This window comes from Corylus avellana, chromosome ca10, assembly GCF_901000735.1.
Source record: "Corylus avellana chromosome ca10, CavTom2PMs-1.0".
In the NCBI taxonomy this organism is placed as follows: Eukaryota; Viridiplantae; Streptophyta; class Magnoliopsida; order Fagales; family Betulaceae; genus Corylus; species Corylus avellana.
The window spans coordinates 8,421,762-8,435,934 of NC_081550.1; the positions used below are offsets into that span (position 1 = coordinate 8,421,762).

The 14,173-nt window shown below is 40.1% G+C and overlaps 1 protein-coding gene across 1 annotated transcript in view; it reads right to left on the reverse strand.

Moving 5' to 3' along the window:
• Positions 1-14,173, reverse strand: part of LOC132162866 (ubiquitin C-terminal hydrolase 12-like) — a 76,156-nt gene that overhangs the window by 14,639 nt on the left and 47,344 nt on the right. Inside the window, exons 17-27 of the mRNA XM_059573086.1 lie at positions 6,254-6,331; positions 6,077-6,165; positions 5,885-5,993; positions 4,603-4,671; positions 4,407-4,517; positions 3,749-3,804; positions 3,432-3,609; positions 3,249-3,350; positions 3,096-3,167; positions 2,871-2,936; positions 2,426-2,491 (exon numbers count right to left, since the gene is read on the reverse strand). Of these exons, the coding sequence (XP_059429069.1) occupies positions 2,426-2,491; positions 2,871-2,936; positions 3,096-3,167; positions 3,249-3,350; positions 3,432-3,609; positions 3,749-3,804; positions 4,407-4,517; positions 4,603-4,671; positions 5,885-5,993; positions 6,077-6,165; positions 6,254-6,331 (996 nt within the window). The remainder of the gene's footprint in view (positions 1-2,425; positions 2,492-2,870; positions 2,937-3,095; positions 3,168-3,248; positions 3,351-3,431; positions 3,610-3,748; positions 3,805-4,406; positions 4,518-4,602; positions 4,672-5,884; positions 5,994-6,076; positions 6,166-6,253; positions 6,332-14,173) is intronic.

Here is a 14,173-nt window from a genome sequence, read left to right on the forward strand (position 1 = left end):
CCCCCTCATCCACCACAAACTCAAACAATTTAGCCTCCACTAAGAGCCAACCATAGATGCCCATAGAGGAGAAAAGAGGACGAGAACTGACCTAAGGCCGTTCCTGGAGAATAAAAAAAAGTGATCACTATGTGCTACACGCACCGACTATCAGAGAGAGAGAGAGAGAGAATTCCTACAGGCTCCCTATCCTCATATATCAGCAACTTTGTTAAGAATCTTTTAAAGGTTATAAATCCCAAACATGAGCTTCCAGTAATCCTATATGCTTTAATAGAACAAAGCATTTGTCTAATCACTAATGCCCCTAAAAATTAATAAAAAAAATTATAACAGGAATGAGAAGGAAAAAAAAAAGTGTAAAGGGGTGGCCGAACCACAGCTTAGCCATGAGGGGGGAGGGGGGGATTTGGTCACTGCCACAAGGCTCGAGGGGTGGTTCTGCAACCCTATTACAAGTTTGGGGGTGGTTGAACCACCTTCACAAGCTTGGGGATGGCCAAACCAGCCACCCCCATGTTCTATTTTATGGATGGCCGAACCATGCTAGAGCCTCTTCGGTCATTCTTTGTTCTATTTTTTGGGTTGCCGAAGGCTATGGGATGGTTCGACCACCCATTCAGTTTTTTTTTCCCAGTTGTTTATTATTTTTTCAGTTTTTTATTTTTATTTTTTAATTTTTTTTAATAATAATTTTGAAGGACAGTTTGGGAAAAGTACAACACCAAAAAAAAAAAAAAAAAGATTCATGCATGATGCATGTGAGGGATTTTCCGTCCATTTTAAAACTAGATGTCAACAGTGTGATTTGTAACAAAGTGGTGATTTTAAAGTTAGGCGGTTGGTGCCAGAGTGGTGATGATTTGGAAGTGAAAAGTGTAATTAACCCCTGGAAAATTCTCTCTATCATTTTTCCTAGAATACATAAAAGCCAGGCTACTTCCTGTCTACCTCACAAAGCCTAGGACTCCTCCGTAATGCAGAATAACTTAGAACTTCTAAACCAAAAGGAAACTACTTAAACAAAATAAAATATAACCCCAAACATTTAAAAAAAAAAAAAAAAAAAGGGATTCTGATACAGCATTCTCCAACAAATCTAGAGATCACCTTATTTTAGTAAAATCTGATTAGAACTGGAGAAAATACCAAATAATTCTAACCCTAGGGCATGCCATATTGATAATCTTGTGCAACTGCACATACAATAACCATTAGAGATAATAGCCTAAATATCAAGATATTTTGATTTTGTTAACTTTTTGTTTGATTATTTTAGGGTGGGGGTGGGTTCGAAAGTTCGTTTTTGGCATGATATTTGGTGTGGGGATTCCGCTTTGAAGCATGCTTTCCCGTCCTTGTTCAACATTGCCAGACATAAAGAAGCTTGGGTGAAGGATAACTTCATGTGGAGGAGTGGGGTGGTCGAGTGGAATGTCATTTTTGTGCGGCCTGTACAGGACTGGGAGATGGATTTGATTTCTGCTTTCTTGGACCGGTTGTACTCTTGCAAGATATCCACAGGTTCTGAGGATCGTATTCGATGGTCATCGTCTAAGAAAGGCAAGTTCGAGGTTAAGTCACTTTTCAAGGCCTTGTCTAATTTAGATCGTGAGGTGTTTCCTTGGAAGAGCATTTGGCGTACTAAGGCGCCTATGCGCGTGGCTTTTTTTGGGTGGACCGCGGCCTTAGGCAAGATTTTGACTCACGACACCCTACGGAAGAGAAACTTTGTGATAGTGGAATGGTGTTGTATGTGCAAGAAGAATGGAGAGTCAGTCGATCATCTTCTTCTCCATTGCGAGACAGCGAGCATTCTTTGGCATACTATTTTTGATCGTTTTGGGTTGCATTGGGTCATGCCTTGCAAGGTGAGGGGCTTGTTCGATTGCTGGTGGTCGGGAGGTCGGTCCCGAAGGGTGGTAGTGTGGAAGATGATCCCTCTGTGTCTTATGTGGTGTATTTGGAATGAAAGGAATGCTAGATGCTTTGAGAACTCCACTAGGACCATAGAGGAATTGACCAATTTCTTCTTCTTTACTTTGTATTCCTGGACAGCCGCTTGGCTTGCTCCTATAGGGATCAGTTTCTCTGATTTCCTCTTTCATTTTTCTCCCTCTTAGGCACTCTCTTTTATACTTCCCGTGTATGTGGGTTGCGCCCCTCTGCGCTTTTTATATCATTATTACTTATCAAAAAAAAAAAAAAACTTTTTGTTTGATTATATATTATGAACTTTCACTTTTTGGTTATCAAACATTTTATTTTAAAAATGGCACTTGCTTTGCACCTAAGCTCAAGGAGGCTTTTACGCTTAATGTGCATGGCACTTTTAATGACACTGCATTCAAGCCTTAAGACCAAGTGTATTTGATAAAGACTACACAAATGTGACCCAAGAGGGAGGGAAGAGAAAGAGAATAACCTCTTCCGCCCGTAATGTCCAGTATTGATCATTTATGTTCTCAATCTTTTCATTAGGGGGAAAAACCTGCATATCAATAATTGCAATATCAAAGGGCTATTTATCAATGAGAAACAAAGTAAATGTGGCTTCATGTTCAAGGTATCTGATAGTTCAGTATAGTGACAACAGCTACAGAATAGATGTATGAATGGAAGCCTCAAATTTCACAAATCCTTTTTTCCTCCCAGCCCACTTAATGGACAAAAGCTGACAAGACCTGCCAGAACAATTATACGGCCAGAACGGTTGGGTGAAAATGCACTTGTTCGAAAAAAATGCCATCTAAATATTCATGTTATACAAAAGAAAATAAAATCATAAATTTCTTCTCATTACAAGAAAATTCAAAGTTCAGATGGATAATAGTAAAAGGAGTAATAGCAAACAAATATGATGTTCACACCTTGTAAATCTTGTGATAGAAAACTTCAAGCAACCTAAGTTCTGCATTAGGATGCGACAACTCAACCTGTTTCACCATGCATCAAAATAAGTAAAAACAACAATATAGGAGAAGAATAATTTACATCATCCACAAAGTCACCAAGGAGAGAAAAAGGCATCAGTCAATTATATCCACATGCACGAGTAAGTAAAAATGACAATCAATAGCATGAAACACCCAAACCTTTGTTTTAAGATCATTAATTACATCTCCTACAGTGCTCTGTTTTGGGAGTCTTATAGTATGAACCACGACCTGAATACATATGGACCCAACTATTTTAGCATGAAGAAAATTATAGAGCTTCAGTTGTAAGAATTTGATCAATATACTCACTTCATCCTTAGTAGCATGATGAAATGCTACTTTCAGAGTTTTCAAACCTTGTAATTCTGGTAGAGGGATGTCTAATACTTCGTAGTACAATATATCCGAAGTCTGCCACAAAATGTAATAAGAAAGAGAGTTAGCATTTTCACATTGTAGCAGTATGCACTACTTAGTCCATGTAACTCTTACCTGGTTGTAGTGGACTAGCATATCAGTCAAACGCTCCACCCCCCGATACTTAATAGGCTGGGGTTTGGGTTGTTGAGAGTAACAGTTGTGAGGTGTAAGCCTGATTTTGGATGGATCATCCAAACCAAGTTGCAGAGCTACTCTTTCCACAACGTCATCATAGGTATATTGTTTTGACCTAGAAATTTACACGGAAGAAAGTAGAAGATTAAGAATGCAATGAATAACCGGCTTTATCTTGTAAACACACTAGTTAGTGCACATAAATGCTTCGGTAGTATAAATAAAAGATTTCTACTTAAAAGCAATTAACTCACATCTCTAGACGAAAATCATCTTCCTTGGGTTTATCCAGAGCTCGAAAGTGAACAACCTAAAATACATCAAGAGTGCTATAATTGAGAGTTATATTAACCATCATCATTAATTGCAAAAAAAAAAAAAAAAAAATCCTTGTAAATTATCATACTGTTAGCAAGCATCAATTTCAGCAGTGCCTCAATAATAGACCTTCAGAAACAAAATTACCAATAGAACACAGTTTGAAGTGCTGAGCAAGCAATCAAACATATCACTATCAGAGTACCAGATTTGACAGAAGAGTAAGATGCAGTAATTGGAAAAGCAATTTGAGCATCTGAGGCTTACACAAGTAGGTGAGGTTCAAAGAAAATGTGCCAAGTCAATGTCAGTTACAGCATAAAATGTGAAAGGATTGGCTTCACACATCAGGTATGTCCAGCGCATGCCTTCATCCAGTACTTCCTGATAATTGAAACCAATATCCACTCTTCTTTTTTTTCTCTTTTCTTTTTTCAATTTCACTACTAAAATTATGGAAAAGAATAATTTTATGACAGAAAAGGATATATTAATACAGACAGGTACGCAACTGCTTTACACTAAAAAAAAAAAATAAAAAAAAAAATCTCAGAAAAAAAAAAAGTATTTATAAAGAGTTGGAGGAAGGCGTACTTGGCGATTGTACACATAATCCAAAAATGAAGGAACGTCTGGATAGCGAAACTGGTCACCACTTTCAGCTGGAGAAGATTTTTGAAAGCAAATAATGTCTCCATCTTCAAGCTGTGTACAAATGCCACAAGCAAGTCAAAATATTAACAAATGACCTTATTAAACTGACCATACATCAACAATGTATGACATATACCTGGTTGGCTCGAAATGTGGATTGCCTCTCAATGGATTCGCACATGACACTGGGCTCAAACTTGATTTCCTGGACACCGAAGCATGAATCTGATTAATATCCCTATAAATATAAAAAACAAGATAAATCGATGGCCATGTGGCCACCCTCATCGTCATTGCTTCCCTAATGTTGTGAATGCTTTCTAATGCGTAATCTGCACCTTTAACTCTCTAGGAAGTGCCAACCTGCAGTAGTGGAAGAAAAGGGGTGGCTGTGCGGCCACCCCTCACCTCCATTGAAGGTGGCTGTGCAAGAACCCAGCACAGCACCTGTTTTTTTAAGTAATAAGTTTAGCCCCTACACCTGAAAAATTCAGCACCTGTTTTTTCAAAACATTCATCAAATAAGGTGTCATAAGTTTTCTAAAAATTTTTTTGAGTTTTAAAAGTGTTTTGATTTGTATTTTAAGGGTTTTGAGAACAGTGATTTTTTTGTTTTGAAAACAGAACAGTGTTTTCTAAACTGTTACCAAACTAATTGTTGAAGACAACATACATCAATCCTAATGAAATGTGAGTTCACTCCATGTAATCGGTGCATAGAAACACAAGCAGCAGAGCTGAGACCATACAAGCATCAATATCTGAAATTTTTTTTTGATAAGTAAAGATGTATTATCAAAGCGCAGAGGGGCGCAACCCTAGTACACAGGGAGTATACAAGAGAGCGACTAAGAGGGAGAAAAAGAAGAAGAAAACATAAAAAGGAAATCAAGGAAACATAGAAAAGAAAACATAGAAAGCATCAATATCTGAAATTCGACATGGTCCAGAGCACCTATACATCACGTGCAAGAACCCAAATGGGATTACGGTCACGTGCGGATGAAAGACTATATATAATGTCTGAGATATTATATTCAATGTCTCTAAAAACCATGGTTCTAGAACATTATTTGTCAATGTCTCCAGATGACCAACAGGACTCTTTAGAATTTTTTTTTTTTGAATAAAAAAAGAAAGGCAAAAAGATTGAAAGGCATTAGATTCTCTATTAGAGCATCAACAGTTGGAACTTCAAGACTCCGTGCTTGCAAATTAAATGCTTAACGGATCTCAACTGCAATGTTTCCAATTTCTAGGTCACTAAGTAGTCTGACCTGATCGGCATGTCCACCCCATACCATGCTAAACCTCTGGATTTATTGTTCTCACATACAAGACTATAGTGCTGATTGTGAACCATACACGACGCTAACCTAATAGAAAAAATAAAAGAAAAGAAAGGACAGAAAACACACCTCATAAAGTTCGATATCTTCATCAGGAGCATAGCCAGCCATTTCATTTAATTTTGTCAAGATTTCTACTGCCTTACCAGCACCCTTTACAAAAAGCCTTCCAACATAACTGAAATCATGGTATGTATGCAATAAGTCAACTTCATGCAAGTATGCTCGATCAAATGCAGCAGTAAAGAAACTACTATGTACCGTAGCTCTTCTTTCTCAGGATCATAAAGCTTGAAGAAAAGCAAAATATCGTCCTTTGTTTTGTCAGGTGGAGCAACAGCACATAAATCCTGAACAATGATTCAGAAAATCAGACAACACTCTTAAAGATCGTTATATTACAGCAATTGTGAAGTCTAAACTCCGAGACAAGATTACCAGTCCATGCTCTACTTCCAAGAACAACTTTAGTTCCGCATTATGAACCTTATTTGATACCTCCCTCAACTGTCCAACCTATGATACAATGAAAGAGATATGAGATTGAGCAACAGACATATTTCTATCAACAGGCACTGGCATAAGTAAAAGCTAAGGATGTTCAGAAAAATGCCACGCTGCACAACCAAAAAAGGATATACCAAACAGAGAAGTAATACTAGATATTGTGGAACCACAGAACAGTTAAGAGCATTGCAAGAGCAAAATATGTTATATTGAACGGGCAAGACAATCAACTCATTTCCCCCAAAAAAACATTGGCATGGACATCATAATCCAAAACAATAACGAAGAAAAGTCTTTTAAAAGCATAAAGATTATTGTATGAGCAGTCACAACTACTTTCACATAGGCAAAATGCAACTTTTTTTTTTTTGATAAGTAAAGCAAATTCATTAAAAGCACAGCTGGCGCAACCCAAGTACATATGACGTATACAAAAGAAAAACACCCAGCAAGATCAAGAACAGGGAAAGAGAGCACAAAAATATACAAAGCTAGAAATATTGAGAAGGGCATTAACAGAGTATAGTTCCACTCAAAGAAGGATTTAAGAAAACAGAGTTGTAGCTCCAAACTCGTCTTCTTACAATCCTCAAAACTTTGAGAATTCCTTTCCTTCCAAATACACCACATTAAACAAGGGACAACATTCCAATCAATATTAACATCATTCTGACAAAATCTTCCTTTCCAACACGGCGAAAGCTCCACCAACATGTCTAGGCATAATCCACTCAGCTCCAAACATCTAAACCCAAATTCGACAACTCCCTCGCAATATCATAGTGAAAAAGGAGGTGATCAAGAGTTTCCCCACTCTTTTTACACATAAAACCAATGCATCACTATGATGTGACGCTTGGGGAGGTTATCCGTAGAAAGTTTCCTAAAGATGTTGTCCAAATGAAGAAAGCCACCCTCAATGGTGCCCCAATCTGATATAATTCATGGCCCAATGTACCTAATCATTGTGAGCAAACATGTGGTCAGCCACTATAGCATCCTTATCCCTTGCAATGCAAAATAAATCCATAAAGGTTTCCTTCAAAGAATGATCCCCATACCAGACGGCTGACATCATGCCAAAAACCTGGTCCAAGTGCCAAACAAACAAAGCTAGAGAAGGCCGTAGCCACTCCTAATATGTTTCCAAAGACTCGCCCCATATGGCCTGGTTACAACATTAGAGCACCAACCACCCAACAAAGTACCATATTTTTTATCCATTACATGTCACCAAAAAGCCTCCCTCTCCACAACACCCAAAAGAACCTGATTGAAAGTGAGCATACTCCTAATTCGCAACCTCCAAGATTAAAGGGAGCATAAACCTTCTCTAAGTCCAATTTACATGGTCATAAGCCTTCTCTAAGTCCAATTTACATAACACTCCGGATTTGAGCCGGCTATCTATATATTCATTGGTAATGAGAACAAAATCTAAAATCTGACAACCTCTAATAAAACCATTATAGGTCTTCGAAATAATATTTGCCAATACAGTTTTCAATCTATTAGCCAATACCTTCACAATAATTTTGTAAACACCACTTACCAGGCTCATAGGATGAAAGTCTTTAACCTCAATAGTCCCCATTTTCTTGGAATATGAGAAATGAAAGTCGTTCAATCTTTTTTCGAACTTGCCGTGCTTATGGAACTCAAGAAAGACTTTCATAACATATGCTTTGATAAGATCCCAACTAGTCTAGAAGGTCATAGAAAACCCTCTTGGACCCAAAGCCTTGCCCCCATTCAAGTCTTCCACCACCACAAAAACCTCATGTTCCTCAAAAGCTCGCTCCACCCAAACTACCTCCCCGCCACTAATAGAGTGGAAAGGAAGACTGTCCAAATCTGACCACCAATCTTCCATCACGGTATAGAGCTGAGTGGAAAAATTGGACTATATGATCCTTAACTTCTTCCGAATTAGAGAAGATGTCACCATTGATAACCAAAATCTCTACTATGTTACACTTTCTATTAGAGTTAGCCACCCGATGGAAGAATTTGGTATTTTTATCCCCCTCTTTTAACCATAACCCGCTCGACTTTTTCATCCTACTCACCTCCTCCAAAAGAATAGTCATCTCCAACTCAATTGTAGCCACATCCTTCCTCAACTTCTCAGTAGAAAGTAGTCTTTGTTCTTCAATCTCATCCAGAAAAGTGATTAGAGAGAACTCTTGATAATCTGCTCTAAACAACATTTGGGAAGTGCTCCTCCCACTTGGGAGAGATGAGAAAATTATCTATTCTTGACCATAATAGAGAATCCCGATTATTAAACCATGTGAAATTCCCACCATGAAGAGGGAAATCAGTAAGACCCTACTTAAAGATAAAGTACGAGAACTCTTCCATAATGAGAGAGAAGCTGGCCACTCCCGATCTTTCGGGAGGGAAATGGGTCACATTAAAATAGCTCCCAATGCACCAAGCCAAATCCCATTCCCACAACAACTGACGGTCAACATTTGAAGTAGGACTGTAGTCACTAGCGAAAAGCTCATTGAAACTGATCGCGAGCACTTTTGAAATTACGTGCCATCGAGTAGTTACCCACAATCTTCGATTTTTTCCACAACTTTCCAATCCAAGATCAAATAAAATACCACCTGTTGCCCCTAGGATCCAAGTCACACCAATCTAGGTGTTGCCTGCCCCATAACTTCTACACTATACTTTATACATATATATATAAATCAATTTCATTAGAAGCGCACAGAGGCATAACCCTAATACACGTAAAGTATACAATAGTCTCCTATTAGGGAGAAAAAGAACATAAATCCAAAAATTCATCAAAGACTAAAAAAATGCAGACTTTTATATTCCGCTATCCATGCGTAAAGGGACTAGAACATAATATTCTTTAACTCTCCCACCGACGACTCGCGATTTTCAAAGCATCTTGCATTCCAATTTCTCTAAATACACGACATTAAACACAAAGGTGACATTTTCCAAACTTCTAAATTGTAATGACTTCCCAACTTACCTCTATAATTTGCTAACATCTTTTTTGATAAGTAATAATGCATTAAAGAGCGCAGAGGGGCGCAACCCAAGTACACAGGGAGTATACAAGAGAGCGACTAAGTAGGGGAGAAAGAAGAAGAGAACATAAAAAGAAAATCAGGAAAATTGATCTCTAAAGGAGCAAGCCAGCCTGTAGTCCATGTGAATAAGGTGTACAAAAAGAAATGTATAAGGGCCTCAAGGTTCCTCGACAAATCCTCTAAACATCTCGCATTCCTTTCCTTCCAAATACACCATAGAAGACAAAGGAGAGCCATCTTCCATACCACAGCACTACTGGTTCTACCTCCCGCCCACCAACTAGCAAACATCTCCTAGGCATAACCCAACTCATGTTAAAGCGAGAGAAGATAACATCCCACAACTTGCGCGCGACCCCACAATGAAGGAAGAGATGATCCACGGACTCCCCATCCGCCTCACAAATTATATATATATATATATATAATTTGCTAACATCTCTATTAGCCTTCTAGGCATGACCAATTCTACACCAAAAATGTGGAAAATAGAAGCCCATAAAACTCTTGACACTTCACAGTGAAGAAGAAGGTAATCTATTGACGTCCCACTCCTCTTGCACATATAACACCAATACACCACTATGACGTTCCTCTTCCTCCAGTTAAACAAAATCAAAATCCTCCATAGTGCCTCTGTCCACACAAAGAACTCCTCTTGAAGGAGCCTTAATTCTCCAAATACTCTTCCAGAGAAATGGAGAGCTAGCAGGACACAACACATGATACAAAGACCTCACTTCAAACTTCCACCTTTTGGAGGGGGTTCAACATATTCAATCCTCCCCACCTTGTCTCAATCCGATAGAGTACAAAGGGTCAAAGAATGTAATGACTAAGTCCACCTCCCAATCATGCATTTGTCTGATAAAATCTATACTCCACTGAAGATTTCCATTAACAAATTGCATATGTTCCGCACTACACTCTTGGATATTTGCTCCAATTTAGTCTCTTGTAATGTTACTATGTCAGCCTTCGATATCTTAATGAGATTTCTTTTTTTTTTGATAAGTAATGATGTTACAAAAAGCGCAAAGGGGCGCAACCCATATACACGGGAAGTATACACAGAGAGCGCCTAAGAGGGAGAGAAATGAAAAAGAAAATCCGAAAAACTAATCACTAAAGGAGCTAGCCAAGCGGCCGTCCAAGAGTAAAGAGTAAAGAAGAAAAAATGAGTCAATTTCTCTATGCAAATACACCACATAAGACACAGAGGGATCATCTTCCACACAACCGCACTTCGAGAACGCCCTCCCGACCACCAGCTATCAAACAAGGCCCTCACGCCACAAGGCATGACCCAATGCAACTCAAACCGCTTGAAAATCATGTGCCAAAGAGCTCTTGCGAGCTCACAGTGGAGAAGAAGATGATCGACTGACTCTCCAATCTTCTTGCACATACAACACCACTCCACTACCACTATGTTCCTCTTGCGTAGCGTATCATGAGTTAGAATCTTGCCTAGGGCCGCAATCCACCCAAAAAAAGCCACTCGCTGCAGTGCCTTAGTTCGCCAGATGCTCTTCCAAGGGAACTCCTCTTGATTAGATATGGTCAAGGCCTTGTAGAACGATTTTACCTCGAACTTGCCCTTCTTAGACGAGGACCAGCAAATACGGTCAACACTGCCTAGGGAAACCTTGCAAGAATACAACCGATCAAAGAAAGGAGAAACCAAATCCAACTCCCAATCTTGAACCAATTGAACAAAAATGACATCCCACTCAACAACCCCGTTCCTCCCGATAAAATTCTCCTTCGCCCAAGCTTCTTTGTGTCTGGCGATACTAAATAAGGACGGGAAGGCTTGCTTCAAAGAATTGTCCCCACACCAAATATCATGCCATAATCGAACTTTTCAGCCCTCCCCCACCTCAAACCGAATACCTTTGGCAAAAAAATTCCACCCTTTACGAATATGCTTCCATAGACCCACACCATGAGAACCCGAAACCTCCTTCGTGCTCCACCCACCTTCTTGGTCTTCATACTTAGCTTTGATCAACTTGCACCAAAGAGCCCCGTTCTCACTTGCGTATCTCCAAAGCCATTTCCCCAAAAGAGCTTGATTAAACTGGTGCAACTTCCGAATGCCAAGACCTCCGTAGCGTAGAGGGCGGCAGACTTGATCCCAACTCACAAGATGCAACTTGGGCTCATCTCCCATTCCACCCCCCAAGAAATCTCTTTGAACTTTCTCAATCTTTTTAGCTACACTAACAGGGATCGGAAACAGAGACAAAAAGTAAGTCGGAAGATTAGCCAAAGTGCTCTTAATGAGAGTTAAACGACCTCCTTTAGAAAGATACATTCTCTTCCACCTTGCCATCTGACGCTCCATCTTTTCGATCACTTCATTCCACATAACCGTATCCTTATACATCGCCCCCAAGAGGGAGACCCAAATACTTCATAGGCAACTCGGCAACACTACACCCAAGGATATTAGCTAAGACCCCAATATTCTCCACCTCACCAATGGCCACAATCTTTGACTTTCCCAGATTCACTCTCAAACCCGAAACAGCTTCAAAACATAAGAGAATGAGACGAACATACCGGATTTGCTCGATAGAATCTTCACAAAAAATCAAAGTATCATCTGCAAATAAGGAATGGGAGACCATTAATTCTGACAAGGCCCTATTTCCCACTGAGAAACCAGTCAGAAGGCCTTGGTCAACCGTCGCATTCACCATCTTACTCAAGGCCTCCATAACAAGCACAAACAATAACGGTGAGAGAGGATCCCCTTGCCGGATTCCCCTTGAACTGTTAAAAAAGCCTTCTGGAGAACCATTCACAAGAATGGAGAATCTTACTGTCTTAATACACCACTCTATCCAAGCCCTCCACCTCTCGCCAAAACCACATCTGTGCAGCAAATACAGAACAAAATCCCAGTTTACATGGTCATAGGCCTTCTCCAAATCCAATTTACAAAGCACACCTGGCACCCCTGATTTCATGCGACTATCCACACATTCATTTGCAATGAGAACGGAATCTAGGATTTGCCGGCCCCCAATAAAAGCATTTTGAGAATAGGAGATGACCTTACCCAAAACCGTTTTCATCCTATTGGCAAGGACCTTAGCCACAATTTTATACACCCCTCCCACCAGACTAATGGGCCGAAAGTCCTTCATCTCCACCGCATCCGCCTTTTTCGGAATCAAGGAAATAAAAGTTGCATTTAAGCTCTTCACTAATTGACGTCTACGATGGAACTCTGCGAAAACCGCCATAACATCTTGTTTTAAAATACCCCAACAAGCTTGAAAAAAAGCCATGGAAAAACCATCTGGACCCGGAGCCTTATCACCCTCCATGCCTTTTACCACCTCCCAAACCTCCTTTTCCTCAAAATCTCTTTCTAACCACCTATTATCCTCTTCCTCAATGGACAAAAAGGGCTGGTTATCCATTCTTGGGTGCCAATTGCTCTGTTCCGAATAAAGGCTTTGGTAATACTGCACTATGTGATCTTTTACCACAGCAGGATCTCCGGATAAGACGCCATTGATACGGAGCACTTCTACACAGTTATACCTGCGATGGGAATTAGCCATCTTGTGAAAGAAGCGAGTATTCCGATCCCCCTCCTTGAGCCACAAAGCTCTTGATTTTTGGCGCCAATGAATTTCTTCACACAACAAGGTATTCTCCAAATCTTTCGCCTTGTCCGCCTTCCGGATCTTCTCCTCCTGATTTAAGCCTCTTGACTCTGCCAACTCATCCAACTCCTGGATAGCTCCCAACAACTCCTTTTTCCTCCCAATATCCCCAAAAACCTCCTCATTCCACTTTTTCAAGTCCTCTTTAAGGGATTTCAGTTTATTAGCAAGCACAAAGCTAGGTAAGCCCTCAAACGAATACGACCCCCACCAAGAAGCAACCTTATCAACAAAACCCTCTGCTTTGAGCCACATATTTTCAAATTTAAAACCCTTCTTACCTCCACAAGGAGTCTCACCTTCCAGTAATAAAGGGAAGTGATCGGAAAGCAGACGTTGAAGTCTTCTTTGTGAAACTGCTGGGTAGTGATCTTCCCAATCCGGGGATAGCAAGAACCGGTCAATCCTCGACCAACTCTCATTTTCTTGATTATTGGACCAAGTAAATTGACCCCCCATCATCGGAATATCCACCAAATTATTCTCTGAAATGAAGTCCGAGAAAGCCATCATACTTGAAGAATAATAAGAACCACTGGAGCGCTCACTAGGAAAACGAACAATGTTAAAATCCCCGCCAAAGCACCAAGGGACCTCCCACACCCTCATCAAACCGGTCAGCTCTTCCCATAGTGCCCTTCTCTCCGCTTCCTCATTTGGCCCATACACTCCCCCAAACGCCCAAACCCAACTATCCTCCACATTTTGGAAAGAGCAAGCCAAAGAGTAAAGCCCCTCACGGACCTCCTTACACTCCACAACCCTCCTATCCCACAACATTAACATCCCCCCCGACAAACCAATAGAGCCTTTAAACTTCCACCCCACATGTTGACCTCCCCAAAGACTATGTATCACCTCCCGGGAGATAGTCTCCATCTTAGTCTCAATCAAGCACACTATATCTACCTTCCATTCTTTCAAAAGACCCCTAATACGCAGCCTTTTTTTGAGGGCATTCAACCCTCTCACATTCCAAACTACGATGTTAAGCTTCATGATCCACCAAAGCGACCCTCTCACCTTCCTCAATCTCTTCAAGTCCTTTGAGTGCAGGGACATAGGCAGAAACACCTCCCAAATCAGAATCGTACTGCCTTCTT